Raw genomic sequence first — 26,127 nt, forward strand, 5'->3', positions numbered from 1 at the left:
CAAAACGTCACTTATTCCTTTTCTCCAGAGATGCTGTCTGACCACTTGAGTTACTCCAGCTTTTTGTGTCTCTCTTTGATTTAAGCCAACATCTGCAGTTCCTTCCGACAGGTGACTGCCAGACACATCAGTTGCATGCTACCACAGTGATCACCTTGGCAAGCGGGTGTGTGAAACCTGTGATTTCCCTTTTGATTGTTTCAGGTTGCCCAGCCGGCCACTGGGGAATCAACTGCCAGTCCTCTTGTGAAGTCTGTGAAAATGGAGGCACTTGTAACAAGGAGTTGGGGACGTGTGACTGTCCTGCAGGATTCACTGGAGCATTGTGCCAGCTTGGTAGGTATCACTTCAAGCACGCCAAGACCTATCTCTAAGAAGGATTTGTTCAGCTGAAGATAGACACAAAATGCTGGAGTAACTCAGCGGGACAGGCAGCATCTCTGGAGAGAAGGAATGGGTGACGTTTTGGGTCGAGACCCTTCTTCAGACTGAAGGAGGGTCTCGACCCAAAACATTACCCATTCTTTCTTTCCAGAGATGCTGCCTGTCCTGCTGAGTTACTTAACGTAGATAGGTTAGCCTGACACTTCAGTAAAATATGTGGGGAATGCTACACTTTCCCTCAGATAGAACCTTAAATGTTTACCGTGCAGGCATTGAATATTGCATCAAGAAAAATGGGGGATAATTCCAAAGTTCTGGGCAACCTTCAGCCTCTACAACCTGCATTTCCCACTTTACAACATAAACTAGTTAGGTAGGTGTGTAGGATTGTGAAAGACGATATATTTTTGCCAGGCTATTAAAATATGGGAAGTCACAGCGCCAGAGACCTGGGTTCGTTCCTGACTGTGGGTGCTGTCTGTGTGGAGTTTGTACGTTCTCACTGTGACTGCATAGGTGTTCTCTATGTGCTCCAGTTTCCTCCCATATTCCAAAGGCATGCAGGTCTGTAGGTCACTTAGCATCTGTAAATGTCTCTAGTGTGTACGATGCAAAACTGGGATAACATAGAACTAGTGTTTGGGTGACTGATGGTCGGCGTGGACTCGGTGGGCCAAAGGGCCGGTTTCTGCGCTGCATCTCTAAACTAAACCAAACTAACCCAACCTTCCACAGTGATTGAGCATTATTCGAACTCTGGAAATCAGCAGACAAGAGGGCTCAGATAATAAATATTTGAATGTGCCACAGCCAGAAGGTTCCCCAGAACTTTACACCTTTTTCTTGTCTTGGTTCCCTCCCAGGTTGTTCTGCGGGTTACTATGGGCTGGCTTGTCAGCACACATGTCACTGTGAAAATGGCGTCCTGTGTAACAGCGTGACTGGAGACTGCATCTGTGGCCCTGGGTGGATGGGGCCTGACTGCAAAATAGGTAAGTGACACTGCTGAAGAACGGGCTTGATCATCTCCACGCTCAATCAGATAATGCAAAATGTTGGAAGGAACTGCAGATGCTGGTTGACACTGAAGATAGATGCTCGAGTAACTCAGCGGGACAGGCAGCATCTTCAAAGAGAAGGATTAGGTAATGTTTCGGGTTGAGCCCTTCTACGGTCTTCAGACTAAAGGCCAGTTGGAAGTTACAATTTTGTAAATGCTATTATGGAGATGAAATTCACCATCGGCAAGAGTGATACACTGATGGTTAATAGAACATGGAAACTATGTAGTGCCATAGGTTCACGCAGCATAGAAACTGGCCCTTCGGCCCAACTTGCCCACACCCATCAACATGCCCCACGTACACTAGACCTACCTGCCTGTGTTTGTCCCATATCCCTCTAAACCTATACTATCCATATACCTGCCTAAATGTTTCTTAAACATTGCGATAGTACCTGCCTCAACTATCTTGTTCCATAAGCCCATCATCCTTTGTATAGAAAAAGTTACCCCTTAGATTCCTATTAAATCTTTCCCCCCTCACTTTAAACCTATGTCCTCTATAAATGGTTGTGAAACATTTTGGGCCCCTCCACCTTGTTATATTTAGGTGCCATTGCATTTCACCTTTTGGAAGAATAAAATGATGCATGCAATTTATCATTAGATTTTATGAAAGTCAAGTCAAGTCAAGTCAAGTCAAGTCAACTTTCACCCATTCAGATTTCACCCATATACTGTATGTGTCATGTACAGGAAATAGGTTCATTACAGAAACTCATTAGATTTTTGATCTTGGCATATCCTATCCGTGTACCTGTCTAAATGTTTCTTAAACATTGTGATAGTACCTGCCTCAACTATCTAGTGCCATACACCCACCATCCTTTGTGTAAATTGTGTTAATTGGCTGGGCAAATGTACAAATTGTCCCTAGTGGGTGTAGGATAGTGTTAGTGTGCGGGGATCGCTGGGTGGCACGGACCCAGTGGGCCAAAGGGCCTGTTTCTGCGCTGTATCTCTAAATCTTTTTTTAAAAATCACACAAAGGATGGCGGGTGTATTGAACGAGCTGCCAGAGGAGTTAGTTAAGGCTAGGACTATACCAACATTTAAGAAACAGTTAGGCAGGTACTCAGATAGGGCATGTTTGGAGGGATATGGATCAAACGCGGGCAGGTGGGACTAGTGTAGATGGGGCATGTTGGCCGATGTGGGCAAGTTGGGCCGAGGAGCCTGTTTCCAAGCTGTGTGACACTTTAACTCTATGACTCTAAATTCATTTCCCTCCACAGTGTGTGACGTTGGCCGATGGGGCGAAGGCTGCAGGGATTGGTGTGACTGTAACAGCACTGACGGGAGCTGCGATCCTGTGACGGGCCGCTGTCTGTGTGAGGCCGGGTACGCTGGGGACCGCTGTGAATACAGTAAGCCTCAGATGTCTATGTACGACGGAACTGCAGATGCTGGTTTAAACCGAAGATGGACACAGAAAGCTGGAGTAACTCAGTGGGTCAGACAACATCTCTGGCGAAAAGGAATAGGTGACGTTTCGGGTCGAGACCCTTCTTCAGACTGAAGAAGGGTCTCGACCTGAAACGTCACCTATTCCTTTTCTCCAGAGATGCTATCTGACCCGCTGAGTTACTCCAGCTTTCTGTGTCCATCTTTAGCCTCAGATGTCTGCTGGGATATCATGGTCTTGTGAGAAGCAACAAATCCTGTAAATACATTCTGATTGCATGTATTAATATGTATAATCCAACATATTTATTCATTCGGCACAAAAATGTGGTTAATATTAATTCTCTAGACCTAGATCCTTTCTTTGGCATTGTAATCCAGATGTGCTAATGACTCATGGTGTTTGGATGAATGTAGTCTGAAGGCACAAGGCATGTCAAAGCCTTCCATGTGTTCAGTTTATGTATAGTATGTCTGATCTTAAGTTTAGTCTATTGTCACATGTACCGGATTACAGTGAAAAACTGTTGTTGCGTGCTATCCAGTCAGCAGAAGGACAGTACATGATTACAATTGAGCCATTCATAGTGTAAGAAAATAACTGCAGATGCTGGTACAAATCGAAGGTATTTATTCACAAAATGCTGGAGTGACTCAGCAGGTCAGGCAGCATCTCAGGAGAGAAGGAATGGGCGACGTTTCGGGTCGAGACCCTTCTTCAGACTGATTTCAGGGGGCGGGACAAAGGAAGGATATAGGTGGAGACAGGGCGACAGTGGGAGATCTGGGAAGGTGGAGGGGAAGAGAGGGACAGAGGAACTATCTAAAGTTGGAGAAGTCAATGTTCATACCGCTGGGCTGCAAGCTGCCCAGGCGAAATATGAGGTGCTGTTCCTCCAATTTCCAGTGGGACTCACTGTGGCACTGGAGGAGGCCCATGACAGAAAGGTCAGACTGGGAATGGGAGGGGGAGTTGAAGTGCTCAGCCACCGGGAGATCAGATTGGCCAATGCGGACTGAGCGCAGGTGTTGAGCGAAGCGATCGCCGAGCCTGCGTTTGCTTTCGCCGATGTAAATAAGTTGACATCTGGAGCAGCGGATGCCATTCATAGTGTACAGATACATAAAGGGAGACTTGCAGTCTCTCCCTCTTTTGGAGATACAGCACAGAAACAGGCCCTTCGGTCCACCATCGGGTTTGCGCCGACCAGCAATCACCCTGTACACTAGCACTATCCTACACACTTGGGACAATTTACAAATTTTGCCGAAGCAATTAACCTGCAAACCTGAACATCTTTGAAGTGTGGGAGGAAACGGGGGAAAATCCAAGCGGTCACAGAGCGAATGTACAAAGACTGCACCCGTAGCCAGGATTGAACCCTGGTCTCTGGCGTTGTAAGGCAGCAACTCTACCGCTGCGTCACACTCCCTCTTCTTTCTTTTTAGTTCCTGTTCCCTCAACCCTTTTGTGAAAGGTTTGGTACCTTCTTGGGACATAGTTGCTACTCGCTCAGCTGCCACTCTTTCTCCATACCCAGGCCACCCCCAAGTCAATAGTCAATAGTCGTTTATTTGTCACATACACATAAATGTGTAGCGAAATGAAAAATTACCCGCAGTTCATCAATAAGACCAATAAGAATAATCAATTAAAATGCAATAACACATACAATCATAAACTAACACCAAACAAAAGAAACAAAAGAAACATCCATCACAGTGAGTCTCCTCCAGTCACCTCCTCACTGTGATGGAAGGCCAGAATGTCTTTTTCTCTTCCCTGCCGTCTTCTCCCGTGGTCAGGCTGTTGGAGTTGCCATGTCGGGGCGGTCGGGGCTCCCGACATTGAAGCCCCCGCCGGGCGGAGAAAATCCCGCGGCCTATTTCCAGGTGAACAGTCCAGGATGTCACAATGGTGATAACTCCGTATCATGGTTCATGTCTGCACAAAACTCCAGGGAAGGATGAATGCAAAGTGCCCCAGAGCATTTGTAACGAAATGTTGTTTCCAGCTGAGACCAGGGGAAAATAGTGCAAGGAATTGAACCAGTTGTTTCTCTGGGGGCGTGGTGAGAAAATCAATGAATGGGCAAATTGCAGCCTTATGATCCCCTCACTCTGGGTTCATATCATATCATATATATACAGCCGGAAACAGGCCTTTTTGGCCCACCAAGTCCGTGCCGCCCAGCGATCCCCATACATTAACACTATCCTACACACACTAGGGACAATTTTTACATTTACCCAGCCAATTAACCTACATACCTGTACGTCTTTGGAGTGTGGGAGGAAACCGAAGATCTCGGAGAAAACCCACGCAGGTCACGGGGAGAACGTACAAACTCCTTACAGTGCAGCACCCGTAGTCAGGATCGAACCTGAGTCTCCGGCGCTGCATTCGCTGTAAAGCAGCAACTCTACCGCTGCGCTACCGGAGTCCTCTAGCAGAGGACTCTCCATTTTGTTTGCCATCAGCATCGAATTGGAGAGAATATAAATGGAACAAAACATCAATTTTAAATAGTTTTGACAGTAGAGAGAAGTTTCTTTAGCCATTGGCATTTTAGATTAAGTGTAGAATCTGCATGTGGAATCGTAGAGTTACGCAGCATAGAAACAGGACCTTCGGCCCAACGTCCATGTCGATCAACTTATCTGTTACCAGGCTCCTGATTGGTCCTTCCTTATACAGTCATAGAGTCATAGAGTGATACTGTGTGGAAACAGGCCCTTCGGCCCAACATGCCCACACTGGCCAACAATGTCCCAGCTAGACTAGTCCCTCATGCCAGCATTTGGTCCCTATCCCTCCAAACTTGTCCTATCCATGTACCTGTCAAACTGCTTCTTAAATATTGGGATGGTCCCTGTCTCAATTACCTCCTCTGGCAGCTTGTTCCATATATCCACCAGCCTTTGTGTGAAAAAGTTATCCCTCAGATTCCTATTAAATCTTTTCCCCTTCACCTTAAACCTGTGTCCCCTTGTCCTCGATTCAACTACGATTCACCTACTCTGGGCAAGAGACTCTGTGCATCTCGACCCGAAACGACACCCATTCCTTCTCTCCTGAGATGCTGCCTGACCCGCTGAGTTACTCCAGCATTTTGTGTCTACCTTCATGGCTCCCTGTCATTCTTCCAGCTCCCTCCACATGTTCTATGCTGCCTGGGGAAGTTCATGTTGGTCTGTGCTTTTTTTAATTACCCCCTGAATAATGAAAGGCAACATTTTTAGAAAGGAGTGAAGCAAAAGTAACAATTATCATAGATCATTGAAGTTGGGGGAAGAGATTTAACCCTTGGTGACTGGTGCAAGATGTATGGCGTTGGTTGTCCATTGTGCCTACTTTCACACGTTCAGTTCCTTGATCTCCATTACCGAGCAGTGCAAGGTTAGTTGGCATAAGGGAAGGACTGCTGCTTCTCCTCCATGTGACGTCCCATCCCAGCCTGGAAATGTATCTCCAGTCTTTCATCATTGTTGGATGGAAATGCCTGGGCTCCCTTCATTCAGATGGACGAGTTTGCAACTCTTGCTGCAGGTTTAACCTGTGCTGTGGGAACACCTTCACCTGAGTGACTGCAGCAGTCTACAAGCCAACTCACCACCACCTTCTCAAAGGCAATCGTGGGCAGTAAATGCTGGCATTACCAGCGATGCCCAGGAACTGGAAAATGGAACAAGTGAAAGCCGGAGTTGAACAACTGAGTTTGTAAAGGCAAGCACTGCTGGTAGAATGGAAAATTTCTCTCCTCTCCACATCTCCCCCTGTGCCAGAGGATGTCCCAGAGACCTGGTGGACCTGATGCAAGCTCTTCTGGGAACAATTAGTACGGGTTATGGGACGATTGTGGGTGATGGGGAGAAGGCAGTGGAATGGGGGTGAGAGGGAAAGATAGATCAGCCGTGATTGAACAGCGGAGTAGGCTTGATGGGCCGAATGGCCTAATTCTGTTCCTATAACTTATGAACTTATAAAAGGAGTGTTGCAGGAGTAAAAATCGAATGTTTGCTGGGAGATGCTTATGGAGGTCACTGGGTTACTTCTCCCAGCTGCTCATCGGTGTATGGATGAGCAGTGGAGCCTGATTGACACTGTCATTCCTCCTGTGTGCAGAGTGTCCTGCTGGAAGCTACGGTCCGGGATGTGGCTCCACCTGCCAGTGCGAAAATGGAGCAGCTTGCGATCACGTCAGTGGGGCGTGCACCTGTGCGGCTGGATGGATGGGAACATTCTGTGAAAGACGTAAGCTGTGGGCTTTTTACTTTAAATTCAAGCGTCTGACGGCACTGGGTCTGCTCGGGGCAGCACGGTGGCGCAGCGGTAGAGTTGCTACCTTACAGCAAATGCAGCGCCGGAGACTCAGGTTCGATCCTGACTACGGGCGCCGTCTGTATGGAGTTTGTACGTTCTCCCCGTGACCTGCGTGGGTTTTCTCCGAGATCTTCGGTTTCTTCCCACACTCCAAAGACGTACAGGTATATAGGTTAATTGGCTGGGCAAATGTAAAAAAATGTTCCTAGTGTGTGTAGGATTGTGTGTAGGCTGGGCGGTGTGGACCTGGTGGGCCGAAGGGCCTGTTTCCGCGCTGTATCTCTAAATCTAAAAAAAGATCTACTCGCTGGAGTTTAGAAGGACGAGGGGGGACCTCATTGAAACTTACTGAATAGTGAAAGGCCTGGATAGAATGAACCTGAAGAGGATGTTTCCACTAGTGGGAGCGTATAGGACCAGAGATCATCGCCTCAGAATTCAATATATTTCCTTTAGGAAGGAGATGAGGAGGAATTTCTTTGGTCAGAGGGTGGTGAATCTGTGTATTTCATTGCCACAGAAGGCTGTGGAGGCCAAGTCAGTGGATAGATAGATTCTTGGTGAGTACAATGCCAAGGGTTATGGGGAGAAGGTAGGAGAATGGGGTTAAGAGGGAGACATAGATCAGCATGATTGAATGGCGAAGTAGACTTGATGGGCCGAACGGCCTAATTCTGCTCTCATCATTTATGAACTTATGACCCTCTTGAACTGCAAACGTGATTGACTAATGTAGGGGGGAGGGTGGGAAATGCCAGCTTTGATGCAATGGAAGCCGAGTATGGAGAGCAGTGGAGCTCATGTTGAATCCCGCCGCTGCTCCATCCACCTCTGTTGCCAATGACAGCAGCATAAGCAGCAGCCTTGGTTGATATTTGGGCCAGATGTTACTGGGCAGTTGAGCAAAACACAGAGAGCTGGAGGAACTCAGCAGGTCAGGCAGCATCTGTGATCGGAAATGGACAGATGACATTTTGGGTGCGGGTCTGTCTTCAGACTGAGCTGAGTGGATACTTCTCTTAGCTTGGGCGGGTCAGTGGTGCGGCGGTAGAGTTGCTCCCTTACAGCGCCAGATACCCGGGTTCAATCCTGACCACGGGTGCTGTCTGTTAAGAATTTGTACGTTCTTTCCTCCCACACTCCATAGACGTACTGATTTGTAGGTTAATTGGCTTCTGTAAAGTATTGTAAGTTGTCCCAGGTGTGTAGGATAATGCTAGTGTACGAGGTAACACTAGTGACTGGGGTGGTCACTGGTTGGGGCAGTCTCGGTGAGCTGAAGGGCCTGTTTCTGTGCTGTTTCTCTAAAGTAAAGTTTAAAGGACACCCAATTTTGCCTCCACTTACTTAGTTCAGATTCCAAGCCTGGACTTACTGTGGGAGCATCGCCGAACTGAATCTTTATAACATGCAAAAGTATTCGACTATCAAAAAATAAATAATAAACTAAAAATAGTTCACGGTGATTAAAAAAAATTGAAGGGAATCTTCAAATCATGGAAATAATTGTAAAGGTTCCTGCAAACCTAAATGCTAAAAAAAATATATAAACATCCCTATCCTTGCATTTCTTCTTCACAGTTATAAAATCATCGTTAAGATGAATGCGTTTACAGGTCCTGCAAATGAGCCATCCTTTTCCCTGCGTAAATCTCAGTGGAAGAGTACGCTAACAAATTGTAAACTTAGGACTCTTTGTTAAAAGAAACTCGTGCTGAGGTCCTGAACTTATATTCATATGAGTAAATATTGGCTGTTTCCATGGAACTGCTTGCTTCCATTAACGTTCAAGCTTTGTCCCATTTTGGCTTGAGGGGCTCCTCACAGGAGACCAACAGACATTGAGAGACGAAAGGTACAAAGGTGGTCTTAAAGCGAGTTCTAACTAGAGGATAACAGTGAGGAATTCACTCTAACGTTGAACAAGAGAATTCATTCTAACATTGGCAAGAGCTGTAATTTTGGAAAGCGCTTTGATAATTTTTAACAATTGTGAGGTGCTGAGGGATTAACTGCATGCACTCAGTTTCTCAGGCACCATTCAGCTAACCGTGAGTATTGCATTCAAATGAGCAGGATGGCATTTCCTTGAGCTATTTAAAATTGGGAAGCCATCAGTGGACTATGTAACCTGATCCCAATGTAGACCTCATTTAGAGACCGCACTTTGAAGTACATTCCATTCCCGAGTCTTTAAAACGCAATTGCAGCCCAGTGGCACAGGTGGTAGAGCTGCTGCCTTACATCTCCAGTGATCCACATTCAATCCTGACCTCCGTTTCTGTTTCTGTTTCTGTTTTCCCCTGCACAACTGCCAACAGCTGGGCTATCTCGTGCAGGTTTCGCTCACGTGGGTATTGGTTGCAAAAAGATTATTTAGAAATTTTATGTGGGCAAGTGTGGTGAGATGATCCATGTCTAAGTTGTTGAGCTGTGCCTTGAAGAGTGACAAGGTTGGTGCACATCTGGTGGTGTCGGGAAGGATGTTCCACTCTGGGATAGTCCATGGATATAGTGACTGGAGGTAGCTATTTTTGTTTGCTCTAATTCTAGTATAAATGAAGTGACCTGAGGACTGTCTTGAAAATTTCTGGGTATTGGATTGAATAAAGTGAGATGTGTTACTGGGGATGATACCATGAATCTCTTTATAGACATGCTGGTATCTGCATTGACGTTGCATGTTTCCCCTATGACAAGCAGGATTTCCACTGGAGGTCTGGTTTCCTCCCATGTGCCAAAGATGTATGGGTTTACCAAATAGTAAATAGTAAACACTTGGGTAGAGAGGATATGGGGAGGATGTTTCCACCAGTGGCAGAGTCTAGGACCGGAGATCATAACCTCAGAATAAAGGAGCATTCCTTTCGGAAGGAGATGAGGAGAAATTTATTTCGTCAGAGGGTGGTGAATTCATTGCCACAGAAGGCCAAGTCAATGGATATTTTTAAGGCAGGGATAGATAGATTCTTGATTAGTACGGGTGTCAGGGGTTGTGGGGAGAAGGCAGGAGAATGGGGATGAGGGGGAGAGATAGATCAGCCATGATTGACTGGCCGATTAAAGGTAATACGAGGGTTTACAATTAGGTAGATGGTAGGTCAGGAAACCTGTCTAAATGTCTTCCTCTGGCAGTTTGTCCCATGTATCCACCACGCCCTGTGAGAAGAAATTGTCTCTCAGATATCTCTTTTAAATCTTTCCTGTCTCAGCTTAAATGTATGTCCTCCAGTTCAGGATGCCTTTACACTGTGATTGTGAACATTTACATTATCTATGCCTCTCATGATTTTGTATACCTCAATATGTTTACTTCTCAACCTCCTACTCTCCTTGTTAGTCTGATGTAAAAGAACAATATTGCTGCAAATATGGTATCAGTTAGTAACTAATTCGGAACACTTTTCCCTTGCTAAATTTTATAATTGTCAAGCAATTTATTCTTGGAAAAAATCACCTAGTAGAATCAAAGACCATCAGATGCTGGTTAATGCACAAAAGGATACAAAGTTTCTAGAGTAACCCGGCAGGTCAGACAGCATCTCTGGAGAACATGGATGGGTGACGTTTCGGGTCGGGACCCTTCTTCAGACTGATTGTTGGGGGGGAGAAGCAAGCTGGGAATGGGGAGAGGCAGGACAAAGTGTGGCAGGTAATAGGTTGACATAGGCAGTGGGGGGGGATTTTTTTACAAGCAGCTGGAACAATTGCTCCCACCTATTTCTCTCCTCCACCCCCCCCTCCCCCCCACTACCCTTTACTACCTTTCTGCTCTGGCACTCTCGCCTATTTAGCTCCTTGCCCCCCTCCCTGGCTACTTTTCTCCTCCTGACTTCACAATCCGCAACTCTTCAAACCTGTCTCACACCCATTATTCTTATCTCTGGCCTTTGTACCAACCATCTGCTTTCTTCTCCGCCCCCTACAATCAATCTGTCTGAAGAAGGGTCTCAACCCAAAAAGACACCGATCCACTTTCTCCAGGGATGCTGCCGGACCTGCTGAGTTACTCCAGCACTTTGTGTCCTTTCAGGATGACACCCTACTTGTCCAGTTAGTGTCTGCAATATGTTTATGATTTGGCTGTAGCTTGGTCTGGAATCTCTCGGGGAGGATCTCACTGTGTGATAGAGAGTGACCGGTCCATGCTCACGTTGATTTATCAATGGTCAAGAAATGTTCAGGAATACTGGAGAATGATTTCTTGCTCTGATACTGGTTACAGTTGTAGCTCTTCTGTCAAGTTAACCGTCCGTAATGTCTCAATACGGTTCTTTGACAACAAACTAACGCAAGAGTGGGAGTTTGAGGGGTGAACGTATTGACGTCTACAATGTCATGAGAGGCATAGACAATAGACAATAGACAATAGGTGCAGGAGTAGGCCATTCGGCCCTTCGAGCCAGCACCATCATTCATTGTGATCATGGCTGATAAGGTAAGTGTTCACAATCTTAGCCTAAAGAACTAAAGAACTGGAGGACATACATGCAGTTCAATATCTCATTAAATGCAACATTCTACACCTCGAGATCAGGCCGAGCTGTTGTTGTGATGCTGGCCTTCGAAATGTTGTTCCAGATGCTGGTCTCGAATAACGACAGGAGACCAGTGTGCGGATTATAAACATATTGTCAAGGCTGATGGTCCACAGCAATATTGATGGGGCACTCAGAGATGTAGTCTTTAGGATGAAATGTGGAACCAGAATCCTGTCATCTATCTGAGGCATCCACAACAAAAGGCCCCACACACGATTCTGTGGGGGCGGTGTTGCACTCTCTCTCTCCACCAACCTTGCTTAAGTCTACAATATGTTTACACTTGACTCTCAGTTGCTTGTGCGATCTTACAGTGGGGGAAATATTCTGCTTGTTCTGTCACTGTAACGGTGAATAGTCTATTTAATTAGTTGTAAAGTCCTTAAAGAGTCAAGAGATAAGTCAAGAGTGTTGAATTGTCAAATGCTTCAGGGACAGACCAATGACATTGTAACTTCACAGGCACATTAATGCAACAACACGAGAAATAATCAACAACACAATAGATATTCAATAATACCAGGTAACCAGATCGTGATAGTGCACATCTTGAGATTATTTAGAAGCTAGACACAAAATGCTGGAGGAACTCAGCGGGGCTGGCAGCATGTCTGGAGAGAAGGAATAGGTGTCGAGACCCTTCTTCAGACAGAGTCAGGGGAAAGGGAAACTAGAGGTACGAAAAGATACAAAGAACAAATGAATGAAAGGTATGAAAAGGACAGATCAAAGCCAGCACCGATGATCAAGGAAAGGTGGAACCAACAATGCTCCATTGGTGGCTGTGGAGAAGGTGATACCCAGTGGATACAAACAATGAAACTAAGCAGGCAGACAGTGAAACTAGTCGGACGATTAGGCTGGGGGAGGGGCAGAGAGAGAGGGAATGCAATGGTTGCTTGAAGTTTGGCCTCATTCTAACAGTGGAGGAGGCCCAAGTCAGAAAGGTCAGTGTGGGAATGGGAAGGGGAGGTAAAGTGTTTGGCAATCGTGGCATCTCATAAGCCAAGGCGGACTGAGCGAGGATATTCAGCGAAACGATCAGTATCCATGCGATTATCACTAGAGCACTGAACACACACTAAATCAATCAGCTTGCACAAGTAAATATAACAATTGTGGATGGAAAATAAATTTGGAATCCTCTGAACGCTAATATTTCATAAGTTCATAAATTCAGAAGTGATAGGAGCTGAATTATGCCATTCAGCCCGTCAAGTCTACTCCGCCATTCAGTCATGGCTGATCTATCTCTCCCTCTTAACCCCATTCTCCTGCCTTCACCCCATAACCCCTGACACCCGTACTAGTCAAGAATCTATCTATCTCTGACTTAAGAATATCCATTGAGAGCCTCCACAGCCTTCTGTGGCAATGAATTCCACAGATTCACTACCCTCTGACTAAAGTAATTCCTCCTCATCTCTCCTAAAGGAATGTCCTTTAATTCTGAGGTTGTGCCCTCTGGTCAAAGACTCTCCCACCAGTGGAAACATCCTCTCCACATCCACTCTATCCAGGCCGTTCACTATTTGGTAAGTTTCAATGAGGTCCCCCTTCACACTTCGATACTCCAGCGATTAGAGGCCCAGTGCTGTCAAATGCTCATCAAATTTTCTTGTGTAAGAAGGGACTGCAGGTGCTGGTTTACACCGAAGATAGACACAAAATGCTGGAGGAACTCAGCGGGACAGGCAGCATCTCTGGAGAAAATGAATGGGTGAAGTTTTGGGTCGAGATCCTTCACCAGTTTTCAGAGGCAGAGAAATGGTCTGCTGCAGTTTGTTTCAGAGCAGCGGTGAACAGCGCCCTCCTGTGTTCACTGAGGATGCAGCGTAAAACGTGTCTATAACCGATCAGCCAAAACATTATGACCACTGACAGGCAAAATGAATAACAGTGATTATCTTGTTACAATGGCACCTGTCAATGAGTGGGATATATTAGGCAGCAAGTGAACAGTCAGTTCTTGAAGTTGATGTGTTGGATGCGGGAGAAATGGGCAGGAGTAAAGACCTGAGCGACTTTGACAAGGGCCAAATTGTAATGGCCAAATGACTGGGTCAGAGCATCTCTGAAACGGCAAGGCTTGTGGGGTGCTCCCAGTCAGCAGTGTTGAGTACCTACCGACAGTGGTCCGAGGAGGGACAAACCACAAACTGGCGACAGGGTGTTGGGCGGCCAAGGCTCATCGATGCGCGAGGGCAACAAAGGCTATCCCGTCTGGTCTGAACCGACAGAAGGTCTACCGTGGCACAAGTCACAGAAAATGTTAATGGTGGTGACGGGAGGAATGTGTCACAATACACAGTGCATCGCACCCTGCTGCGTATGGGGCTGCACACGGAGGACCAACAGCATATTAGGCAGGTGGTCATAATGTGTTGGCTCATCGGGTCATAATGTTTTGGCTGATCAGTGTATGTATATATATATATATATATATTATATATTTGAACAAAGTTGGGGAGTTACCATCTGAAATTTGGAACAGCATTTCATAATCTGAGTGGGATTTGTAGTCATGAAGACCTTTGAAAGACTTGTGCTGGCCCAGCTGAAAAACATCAGAAACCCCTGCTGGACCACCTGCAGTTTGCATACAGGGCCAATAGATCAATGGATGACGCAGTCAACCTAGGCCTGCACTTCATCCTCCAGCACCTAGACCACAAGGGGACCTATGCCAGGATTCTGTGGATTTTAGCTCTGCTTTTAACACCATTGTGCCAGAGCTACTACACTACAAGCATGTCCTTTCCACCCTCAGAGCTTATTTTGTTCCATTGAGTGAAAAAAAAATATTTTCATTTTAATTGGCTCGATTAGGCTTTTTACTCCTCTTTCTTATTCTGAAAGGTGGCAATATAATTTTTATTTCAGCAACTCATTCCAAAAGTCTTAATCCTGCTGGGTATAAACTGAGCTTTATCCGAACCAGTGATTTAAATAGATTAAATGTTAATTTGTTACTGTTCACTGGTTATCACTTTGAAAGTATTTTAAATATTCTGGATGATTTTCTATGATGGAAATAGGGAATAGCAAGAATGTGAATGGACTTGAAAATAGGAATGAGAATGATAAAACTGAGGATTTGTTTCACCGGGAGCTGGTAGAGGGCAGCTTGTGCAGATCGCCGTGTGAGCGAGACTTGGTGTGAATTGAGAAATGTGAACAGTGGAATTTTGGGTGGAAAATGGATATGGAGAGACTAGCCAGGAGTTCATTGATGCAGTCAGTCTTTGCGTCTGTTAGCTTGCCACCCAGTGGCCATGGAGTGTTGGTATTTCCAGTGAATTTAATGACCGGACGTGACCATGTAAGGTCTCTTGTTCACCCCTGCATTGTCAGCTACAATAAATCCAGTATCAATGCATTCCTGCCCAACCTTCCTCCTCCTACGTCTGTGAGGTTAATACCACATAATGTTAGTTTAGTTTAGTTTAGGAGTACAGCGCGAAAACAGGCCCTTCGGCCCTCCAAGTCCGCACCGACCAGCGATCCTCGCACATTAACACTATCCTACACACACTAGGGACAAGTTACATTTTATACCAAGCTAACTATGTCTTTGGAGTGTGGGAGGAAACCGAAGATCTCGGAGAAAACCCACGCAGTCACGGGGAGAACGTACAAACTCCGTACAGACAGCACCCATAGTCAGGATCGAACCCGGGTCTCTGGCGCTGTAAGGCAGTAGTTCTACTGCTGCACCACCATGCTCTACTGTCCTTCTCCCAATCTGACCCTCACTGAGAGCACCACTTAAGCGTAAACGTCAAAACTGAATATATATGTATTTACTCTTTCAATACATTATTGCCTCCTGTTGAATTATGTGGCAGTAGGCCTTGTGGGATTCTTTGTAATGCCGATTTAATAGCTGCTCCAGCTCCTGATCCAAGTGCATCTTTCTCATCCCCAGCCTGCCCTGATGGCTTTCATGGCTTTGACTGCCAGCAGATGTGCAAGTGCAGGAATGGTGCCAGATGTGAACCTGCAACGGGAATGTGCCACTGTCTTCCTGGATGGCTGGGACCGCAGTGCAACCAACGTAAGCTTAACTTAACTTTCGGGATGGGGGCAGGTGCATGGTGAAGGAAGTTTTATAAATCCACTGTATCTCACATTACGCATCTACTTTAGGGCGCTCTAGAAAATACAAACACCCTCTGTGATCATTTACTTTCCCTCAGTCTATCGTTTTCACCAGTCCATGCAAGTCCTCCAAGGGTCTGTTACCATCTTCCTCACTGTTGGGTTTATTTCTATCCATGTTCTGCAAGTTCTGAAAATATCTCTTGTGCTCCCAAAACCATTACCAAATGTCAAACACTCATCGTGGAGAAACAGCCATTTTGCTTCAGACAATGAGAGCACTAATTTTAATTTTTTTTTAATCCATTGCAAGGGGACAGCCGGCCATTTATCAGCAGAATGTTGATTTTGTTCTGGAATGGTTGCTTTTGCGACACATTTTTGTGCTGTTTGCTCGGCGCTTGGCACTGAAGCGAGTGAATGCCGCACTGAGTTTTTGTTTTCCGTTCCCAGCCTGTAGTGACCTGCGATATGGTGAAGGCTGCAGCCAACGTTGCGACTGCTACAATAATGCGACGTGTGATCGTGTGACCGGCCAGTGCCTCTGCATTCCTGGGTGGACAGGAACCAGGTGTCAACAACGTAAGCAAGTATAAACAGGACTGGGTTGGGCCTGCTGGGTTTTGGACCTTGTCATGATGCCATGTGTCCGCATTAACCTGGTGATAGGTATTGCAACATCTGTATCCCAGCATTAATGGCTTTGTCTCATTACCAATCCATCACATCCTTCATAGGCATGAGGTTTCAAAGTTATAATATAGAGTCATAGAGTCATACAATGCGGATACAGGCCCTACTGGCCAACTTGCTCACACCAGCCAACATGTTCCAGCTACTTTAGTCCCAGCTGACTGAGTTTGGCCCATATCCCTCCGAACTTATTTTATCCGTGTACCTGTCTAACTATTTCTTAAACCTTGCAATAGTTCCTGGCTCAACTACTTCCTCTGACAGCTAGTTCCATACACCCACCACCCTTTGTGAGAAAAAGTTACCCCTCAGACTCGAATTAAATCTTAAGCCAAAGTCCTCTGGTCCTCGATTCCCCCACTCTGGGCAGGAAATATCAAATTATATTGATGCTCCATTCCCTAACTAATTGTCTCCATCACACCATTTATGGCTGAGTCTTTACCATTGAAATGGTGCAGGGCTGGTGATGAGGGGTTGTGTGGCATTTGTTAGGTGGTGGTGGTGAGAGCACCATTGACAATATACCGCAGGACTGCGCAGGACAAGGCCTTTTGCACCGTGATGTTTGTGTTGAACATGATGCCAAATTCAAGTATTCCGTTCAGCTTCAGATCCTTACCTCTCCAATTCTGCATATTCATGTGTCTGTCTAAAAAGCCCGCTCTCGTATCTGCTTCAACCACCTTGGCAATGCAATCCAGGCACCCACCTCTCTCTGAGTAAAAAAAAACCTAACCCACACAGTCCCTTTAGACTCCCCCACCCTCTCTCACGTTAATATTTTGCATCCCTCCCTGCACTCTCGCCCTCTAATATTTGATGTTTCCACTCTGGGGAACAGGTTGTGGCTGTTTACCTGATATAGGCTTCTCATATAATTTTATAAACTTCTATCAGGTCCCCCCTCAGCCTCTGACATTTCAGAGAACACAATCCAAGCTTGTCCAACCTCTCCATATTGCTAATACCCTCCAATCCAGGCAACATTCCAGTAACATTTTTCAGCACCATCTCTAAAGTCTTCAAACCCTTCCTGTAACGGGGCAACCAGAACTGCACACAACACTACAAAAGCAACCTAACCAAAGTTTTATAAAGTGGCAACATGATTTCCTGTTTCTTATGCTCAACGCTTCGACCGATGGAGGCAAGCAAACCATACTCCTTTACAACTCTGCCTACATATGTTGAGCTCTATTCATATTGCTGAGAGGATGAACCCTCCAGTATGCCCCAGCTGTGACGTTCTCTCTCATTAGTTACGCAAATCCACACAAAGGGTGGTGGGTGTATGGAACAAGCTGCCAGAGGAGGTATTTGAGGCTGGGACTATCCCAACGTTTAAGAAACAGTTAGACAGGCACATGGATTGGGCAGGTTTGGAGGGATATGGACCAAACACGGGCAGCTGGGACGAGTATAACTGGGACATGTTGGCCAGTGTGAGAAAGTTGGGCTGAAGGGCCTGTTTCCACATTGTATCACTCTATGACCTCGACTCTCCCTATTTTCTATCTTCCTCACTATCACATCTGAAACATTGAAACCCTGGAAGGTTGAAACCCTGGGGTTCCTGTCCCTCTTGCAACCACATCTCCATAGCAGCCACAACACCGTGGTACCATGCACGAATGCAGGCTCTGTGGACCTATTTTATCCATAATACTCCTTGCATTGATATAAAAAGACTTCAGCTCAATAGTTTAATAAATGACTGGGGTTCTGAAAAAAATGCCATTTTCAAACTAAAGTTATTTTGTAAAGCTAACCAAAGCACTTGCTCTTTCATGGAGACCGTATGGCCTCTACCATCTTTGTGCATCTACTGTGAGGTCAATCAAATACATGATTTGTATTGTCCTTGTTTGAATTGATGTCCATTGGGTAAAGATTTAGTTTGGCTCAGACTCAGCTGGCCAACAGCGAATGGATCTGAAGAGAGTTTCTCCTTTCTTTGCATTGGATCTGAATCATGTCTCCACTCTTAAGGTTGCCCTGATAAGTGATAAAAAGTCAAGATTATACATTGCAGTAGTTTTCCACTTTATCGAGGTATTGATTTGCCCATTTTGGACCTGATAGGTTGCCCATCAGGGTTGTATGGATTGAACTGCCTGCAACACTGCATCTGCAGGGATTCAGCGGAGTGTGACCCCGTGAGTGGGTCGTGCGGCTGTCCCAAGGGGTGGACTGGTATCGCCTGTGAGCTGGGTGAGTAGGTGGTCAGAACCTGGAATGAAAGTAATGCCTAATGTTATTCACTGCGAGGGTCCGTGGAACCAACCCGGCTGTGTGCTTGTGTTCAGAGTGTGAAGACGGACGGTTTGGGGAAGGCTGTCAGCAACACTGCCGCTGCAGTAACGGGGGAACCTGCAACCGACTCACTGGACAGTGCACTTGCAGGCGCGGCTGGGTCGGGGAAAAGTGCCAAACCCGTAAGTAAATAATAAATTCCACAGATTCACCACCCTATGACTAAAGAAATTCTTCCTTACCTCCTTTCTAAAGGTATGTCCTTTTATTCTGAAGCTGTGCCCTCTAGTCCTAGACTCTCCCTCATCCTTCTAAAGTCCAGTGAGTACAGGCCCAGAGCCGTAAAACATTCATTGTACGTTAACCCAATCATCACTGGGATCATTCTTGTAAACCTCCTCTGGACCCTCTCCAATGTCAGCACACCTCTCCTCAGATATGAGGTCCAAAACTGCTCACAATACTCCAAATGCAGTCCGACCAGTGCCTTATAAAGCCTCAGCATTGCAGCATTACATCCCTGCTTTTGTATTCGGGAACTGCATGAAAAATCTAGCCTGCTGAGCATGTCCAGTGTTTTCTGCGCTTTGCTTCAGATTTCCAGCATCTGCAGGATTTTTGTTTCAGCGATACGAGCATAGTGCCATAGATTCCTAGCACAGAAACAGGCCCTTCAGCAAAACTTGCCTATGCCGACCAAGATGCCCCATCTTCGCTAGTCCCACCTAGCCATGTTTGGCCCATATCCCTCTAACTTTGCCTATCCCATATACCTGTCCAAATATCATTGCTCTTATTGTTGGACTGTGGGTGACGAAATCTCGTCCAAAAGACTTGTTTTTTGGATGACAAATAAAGGTAATTCTGATTCTGATTCTGATTCTGATAAATGTCCTAGAACTAAAGAAACTGGAAAGCCTATGTAATGGTTAGTCTTTGCATGTCCATTTGTTCAGTTGCATTAAATGAAGAGGCCAGCTCTAGAATGACTACCTCTGTTGATGGGTGCCATGCTCCATTTTATTTTTTTTAAACTGCAGTCGTTGTCCTAGCTTGCTCTCTCCCTTTCCACCAGCCACCCTGCCACTATCTTCAGGAGACTTGTCCGTGCCATATCTTGGATTTTCTCCCAATCCGACCAGAGCAAAGGCAGCAGAACGTTAACTACCAGATAAATGATATGAGCGTCAGTTTCTGTTTTAAACCTTTTGAGTTATGTTACACTTGTACAGGATGATGGTGAGGCCATGTTCGGAGTATTGCGCTCAGTTTTGCTAACCTTGCTGCAGGAAATATATTAGAACATAGAACATAGAAAATAGGTGCAGGAGTAGGCCATTCGGCCCTTCGAGCCTGCACCGCCATTCAATATGATCATGGCTGATCATCCAACTCAGTATCCCCTACCTGCCTTCTCTCCATACCCCCTGATCCCTTTAGCCACAAGGGCCACATCTAACACCCTCTTAAATATAGCCAATGAACTGGCCTCAACTACCTTCTGCGGCAGAGAATTCCACAGATTCACCACTCTCTGTGTGAAAAAAAACGTTCTCATCTCGGTCCTAAAAGACTTCCCCCTTATCCTTAAACTGTGACCCCTTGTTAAGCTGGGAAGAGAACAGAGAAGATTTACAATGATATTGTCAGGGTTTGAGAGGCTGAGCTGTTAGGAGAGGTTGGGCAGGCTAGGACTCTGTTCCCTGGAGTGGAGGAGGATGAGGGATGATCCTAGAGACGCGCATAAGATCATGAGGGGAATAATAGGGTAGATGCACAGTCTTTTACCCAGAGTAGGCGAATCAAGAACGAGAGGACATAGATTTAAGGTTAGAGGGGAAAGATTTAATAGGAACCTGAGGGGCAACATTATGCCCATAGAGATTGGTGAGTATATGCAATGAACTTCCAGGGGAGGTAGTTGAGGTGGGTGCTATAACAACCTTTTGAGACATGAGGACAGATACATGAATAGGCATGGCTTAGAGGTATATGGGCCAAATGTGGGTAGGTGGGACTAGTGTAGATGGGGCATCATGGTTGGCACACGCAAGTTGGGCTGAAGGGCCAGTTTCCACACTGTATGACTCTGTGAGTGTAAACACTGTGTAAGGAGTACATTGATGGGGAAGTGGTATCACTGACACAGCACTTTATTCCTAGGCCCAAGATGGAGTCAATCCATCCTGAATTGTTTTGTGGCGCTGAAATTAAGATAGCAGAGTCACTTGTGCACAGTATAATGAACCAGTTTGACATTTGGTTTGGTCTTCTAGCTTGCCCAGCAGGATATCATGGGGAGCACTGTGAGGAAAGATGCCAGTGCAAAAATGCTTTTTCCTGTCACCACAAGACAGGGGCTTGCCAGTGTACCCGAGGCTGGAGGGGCAAGAGATGCGACAAACGTAAGTTATACCCCGGGCTGTCTACTGAATGGGAGATCCAGTCGTTAAATCACAGGTACCAACTTATATTTGTTTCGACCACTTGATGTGCAGCCATATTATGTTGCTTTGAACCAATAGGGGTATGGTTTGCAACAACCGCGCCACCAGGCGGTCACGGTGGCGCAGCAGTAGAGTTGCTGCCTTACAGCGAATGCAGCACCGGAGACCTGGGTTCGATCCCGACTATGGGTGCTGTCTGTACGGAGTTGTACTTTCTCCCTGAGACCCACGGGGGTTTTCTCCGAGATCTTCAGTTTCCTCCCACACTCCAAAGACGTACAGGTTTGTAGGTTGATTGGCTTGGTAAATGTAAAAGTTGTCCCTAGTGAGTGTAGGATAGTGTTAATGTGTGGGGATCGCTGGTCGGCACGGACCCGGTTGACCAAAGGGCCTGTTTCCGTGCTGTATCTCTAAACTAAACTAAACTAAACTAAAAATAATATATTTAGCAATATTTAGCATATTGGTGGACCTATTTCCAGGATCTAGGTCATTTAGGACTAGCATAAGGAAAAACCTTTTCAACCAGAGAGTTGTGAATCTGTGGAATTCTCTGCCACAGAAGGCAGTGGAGGCCAATTCACTGGATGTTTTCAAGAGAGAGTTAGATATAGCTCTTCGGGCTAACGGAATCAAGGGATATGGGGAGAAAGCAGGAACGGGAGTACTGATTTTGGATGATCAGCCATGATCATATTGAATGGCGGTGCTGGCTCGAAGGGCTGAATGACCTACTCCTGCACCTATGTTTCTGTGTTCCATGTTTCTATGATCTACTTGTGAACACAAACCAAAATCCTGTCAAATTAGCTGACATTGCCGTATCACTTATCGGGTCTGTTTTTATCACGGCAAAACTATTGGCATTTACCGTTATTGCGCAGAGGAATGAGTACCATCTTTGGGACTGTGCACGTATAATTCAATAAGGAAATGCTGAAACTGGTGCCAATGTTTTAATATTGCTGCAAGGCTGCCCAGTGTGACTTTCACCACTGCCGGCAAGAGAAATCAGTGAAGAGATGGAAGGTTCAAATATGTGTGCACTGTTCCCACTGTAAATAATCCAGAAAATGGTCTTTACTGCATGTCATTTTAGTCAGCTTCTTTAGTCAGCTTCCAAGCTATAATTAATGTGTGGCAAACTCTTTGGTCTTGTGTTGAATATAGTTCTATTAAACACATAACGTGAAATGCAATAGAATTTAAGACAGCCACACATTTTTTTCTAACAAGCTAGTCATATTAGCCCACATATGTAAGTTCCAATCTTTTATTCATATTCTGCAGCGTTAATAATAGTTGCTGAAAACTTGGAATATTTCAATGGATATTTTTAAGGCAGAGATACTGTAGATGGATTCTTGATTAGTACGGGTGTCAGAGGTTATGGGGAGAAGGCAGGAGATTGGGGTTAGGAGGGAGAGATAGATCAGCCATGATTGAATGGCGGAGTAGACTCGATGGGCCGAATGGTCAAATTCTACTCCTATCACTTGTGACCTTATGAACCACAAGACTCATAAAATTACTTATTATCAGTTAAAGGTTTTGGATTCAGGAGAGTGTTTGACAGTGTTTTAATTCTCTTGCAGCATGCTTGCCCGGTTACTATGGAGTGGACTGTGACCAGAGATGTGAGTGCCTGTCTGGCATTGCCTGCAACCACGTCACCGGAGAGTGTGGCTGTCCTGCGGGGTTCACTGGCAACGGTTGTGAAGAGAGTAAGGATTAAACTCAGATCAGTCAAAAGTCAGATTTTACTCCTTGATCTGGAGGGCATGTTATGTTTAAGGTGGACACAAAATGCTGGAGTAACTCAGCGGGTCAGGCAGCATCTCTGGAGAGAAGGAATGGGTCGAGACCCTTCTTCAGACTCAGTAACTCAGCGGGTCAGGCAGCATCTCTGATGAACATGGACATGTGACGTTTTGGGTTGGGAGCCTTCTTCAGATTATAGTTACAAACTAAAGTTTTTACTTTATAAGCACCCAACACTCTAGAGAACACTTGATTTGCTAAAGCTAATGAGAATGGCTGATCAGATGGCGGCGCCTAACGGCAGCGGCTGACTAGCAGTCTGTCCGTCTTTTTTTTCCTTTTTTTTGTTGTGTGACGGTGTTGGGATGGTTTTTATATATTTTTTTTTGGTTGTGTATGTGTGGGAAGGGGTGGTGGTGTGGGTGTGGGGGGGGGGGAACTTTTCTCTTCCTCACGGCGCGGGGTGCGGCTCGGCTGCGGGGCCTAACATCCCCCGGTGCGGCTTGGCCGCTGGACTTTACATCCCCCGGTGCGGCTTGGCCGCTGGACTTAACAGTGCCCGGTGCAGCTCGGCTGCGGGGCTTAACATCGCCTGGTGCAGCTCGGCTGCGGGGCTTAACACCGCCCGGTGCAGCTCGGCTGCGGGGCTTAACACCGCCCGGTGCAGCTCGGCTGCGGGGCTTAACACCGCCCGGTGCAGCTCGGCTGCGGGGTTTAACACCGCCCGGTGCAACTCGGCTGCGGGGCTTTACATCGCTGGTGCGGCTCGGCTGCGGGGCTTAACATCGCTGGTGCGGCTCGGCTGCGGGACTTAACATCGCCCGGTGCGGCTCGGCTGCGGGACTTAGCATCGCCCGGTGCGGCTCGGCCGCGGGACTTTTCACCGCTGGTGCGGCTCGACCACGGGACTTTACATCGCCCGGTGCGGCTCGGCTGCGGGACTTTTCACCGCTGGTGCGGCTCGACCACGGGACTTTACATCGCCCGGTGCGGCTCGACCACGGGACTTAGCTGCGCAAGGCTTGGTCGCGGGCCTTTCATCGCCCGGTTCGGCCGCGAGATGTTTCAGCGCCCGGTGCGGGGACTGTGCGGGTCGGTCGGGGACGAGCTGTCTGTCCGTGGGCGTGGGGAAGAGAGTGGAAGTTTTGTTGCCTCCATCACAGTGAGGGGGTGTTTGGAGTCACTGTGATGGACGTTTGTGTTGGGGTTATGTGTCTTGTGTTCTTTTTTTTTCTATGACTGCTATGTAGTTTCGTTCGGTACTTCGGTACCGAACGACAAATAAAGCTCTGTTATACTGTTATACTTTTATTCCACGAGAATGATCAGCCATGATCACATTGAAGGGCCGAATGGCCTCCTCCTGCACCTATTGTCTATTGTCTATTGTCTATAATGAATTCTTTTAACTGGTTGACATAATGGATTTAGTAATACCAACAACAGCTTCCATCCATACAATGCCTTTATGTTAGCTATTACACTGCAGGGATTTTGTATATAAGCATTTTCAAAACATATTAATTAGATCAGGAGCTATTAGGAACCTTGACCAGGGACTTGAAACATAGAAACATAGACAATAGGTGCAGGAGTAGGCCATTCAGCCCTTCGAGCCATCACCGCCATTCAATATGATCAATATCTGCACCAGCTTGAGGAGAGAGTTAGGTTTTAAGGAATCTTGTAGAGGAGAAGAGGTATAGATGAGGAGAGATCTTGGTGGAGAATTCACTTTCCAACAGTTTGTGGATCTGAAGCCAGAAGTGGAACATTTAAATTCAGGGATATTTAAGATGGGCAGACCTGATGGAGTGCAGAGTGTTATTGGATTGGAGGTGATTGCAGAGATTGGAAGAAAAATAGGGAGAAATCTGAAAACATTAGTGACAATATAGAATCAAAAGGTTGCTCAACAAGGAGTCAATATCAATCACAATTTTGCCAATATCAAAATGCTGGAGTAACTCAGTGGGTCAGGCAGCATCTCTGGAGAGAAGGAATGGGTTATGTTTAGTTTATGTTATGTTTATTTCGTTTATTTATGTTACGTTTAATTTAGATTATTGTCACATGTCACATTGTCACAGGTACAGTGAAAAGCTTTTGTTGCGTACTATCCAGTCAGCAGAAAGACAATATATGACAATAGATCATTGACAATAAGTGCAGGAGGAGGCCATTTGGCCCTTTGCCCCAGCACCGCCACTCACTGTGATCATGGCTGATCATCCACAATCAGTACCCCATCCCTGCCTTCTCCCCATATCCCTTGCCTCTTCTCCCCTTTGGGGCAGTGAGCCCGACTCTCTCCAAATGAACAGACGTCTTCCCATCTCCCATTTTAATTCATTGCTTTAAATCTATGCCGACTGCTTTTAGATTGCTCTGCGAAGGGAAATAGACCCTTCCAGTTTACTCCACCTGGGGCCTCATAATCCTCTACAGCTTCGTAGTTAGATGTGTAAGTTCACCAGAGAGGTAGAGTAAATAAGAAAACAATTTTGCCTTATCAAATTGTTTGTGATTGAACCCTGGCAACATCGTCGTAAATTGCCTCTGCAACCTCTCCTGTGCCATTCATTACATATTAGTTGTGATGTGGCATTCAGAACTGTGTGCTGGACTCAAGTGGTGACGAGTAATGCCATTTTGTGAGTTTATGGCAGTGAAATGTCTCTCTCCTTTCCTTCCCCCATCCCCCTCCCACAATGACAGGACCATTAAACAAATTTGATGGCTCTGTCCTGACAGAAGTGGACACACATACATTTCCAGAAATCCAAGGGGACCAGGCATCTAATGAAAAGGAGGAACTGGTTAGAAAAACGAAAAGCAGAAACAAGGGAATGCAGAGGTTGGTATCCCAGAAAGTCACAAAATGCTGGAGTAACTCAGCGGCTCAGGTAGCATCTCTGGGGAACATGGATGGGTGTTTTTTAAGGCCAGGACTGAAGAAGGGTCTCGGCCCAAAACATCACAGTAGACAATAGATGCAGGAGTAGGCCATTTGGCCCTCCGAGCCAGCACCGCCATTCACCTTGATCATGGCTGATCATTCACCATGAGTACCCCGTTCCTGCCTTCTCCCCATATCCAAGCCCAGTCGCTCCATTCTTTCAACAGTCCAGCCATCACCTATCCATGTTCTCC

At 46.2% G+C, this 26,127-nt stretch overlaps 1 protein-coding gene across 1 annotated transcript in view; it reads left to right on the top strand.

Moving 5' to 3' along the window:
* LOC144599140 (uncharacterized) overlaps window positions 1-26,127 on the top strand; it is a 302,751-nt gene that overhangs the window by 254,224 nt on the left and 22,400 nt on the right. The window contains exons 20-29 of the mRNA XM_078409871.1: window positions 205-336; window positions 1,248-1,376; window positions 2,683-2,814; window positions 6,978-7,106; window positions 15,645-15,773; window positions 16,271-16,399; window positions 18,596-18,724; window positions 18,820-18,948; window positions 21,043-21,171; window positions 22,809-22,937. Coding sequence (XP_078265997.1) covers window positions 205-336; window positions 1,248-1,376; window positions 2,683-2,814; window positions 6,978-7,106; window positions 15,645-15,773; window positions 16,271-16,399; window positions 18,596-18,724; window positions 18,820-18,948; window positions 21,043-21,171; window positions 22,809-22,937 — 1,296 coding nt within the window. The remainder of the gene's footprint in view (window positions 1-204; window positions 337-1,247; window positions 1,377-2,682; window positions 2,815-6,977; window positions 7,107-15,644; window positions 15,774-16,270; window positions 16,400-18,595; window positions 18,725-18,819; window positions 18,949-21,042; window positions 21,172-22,808; window positions 22,938-26,127) is intronic.

Source organism: Rhinoraja longicauda, chromosome 13 (assembly GCF_053455715.1).
Source record: "Rhinoraja longicauda isolate Sanriku21f chromosome 13, sRhiLon1.1, whole genome shotgun sequence".
In the NCBI taxonomy this organism is placed as follows: Eukaryota; Metazoa; Chordata; class Chondrichthyes; order Rajiformes; family Arhynchobatidae; genus Rhinoraja; species Rhinoraja longicauda.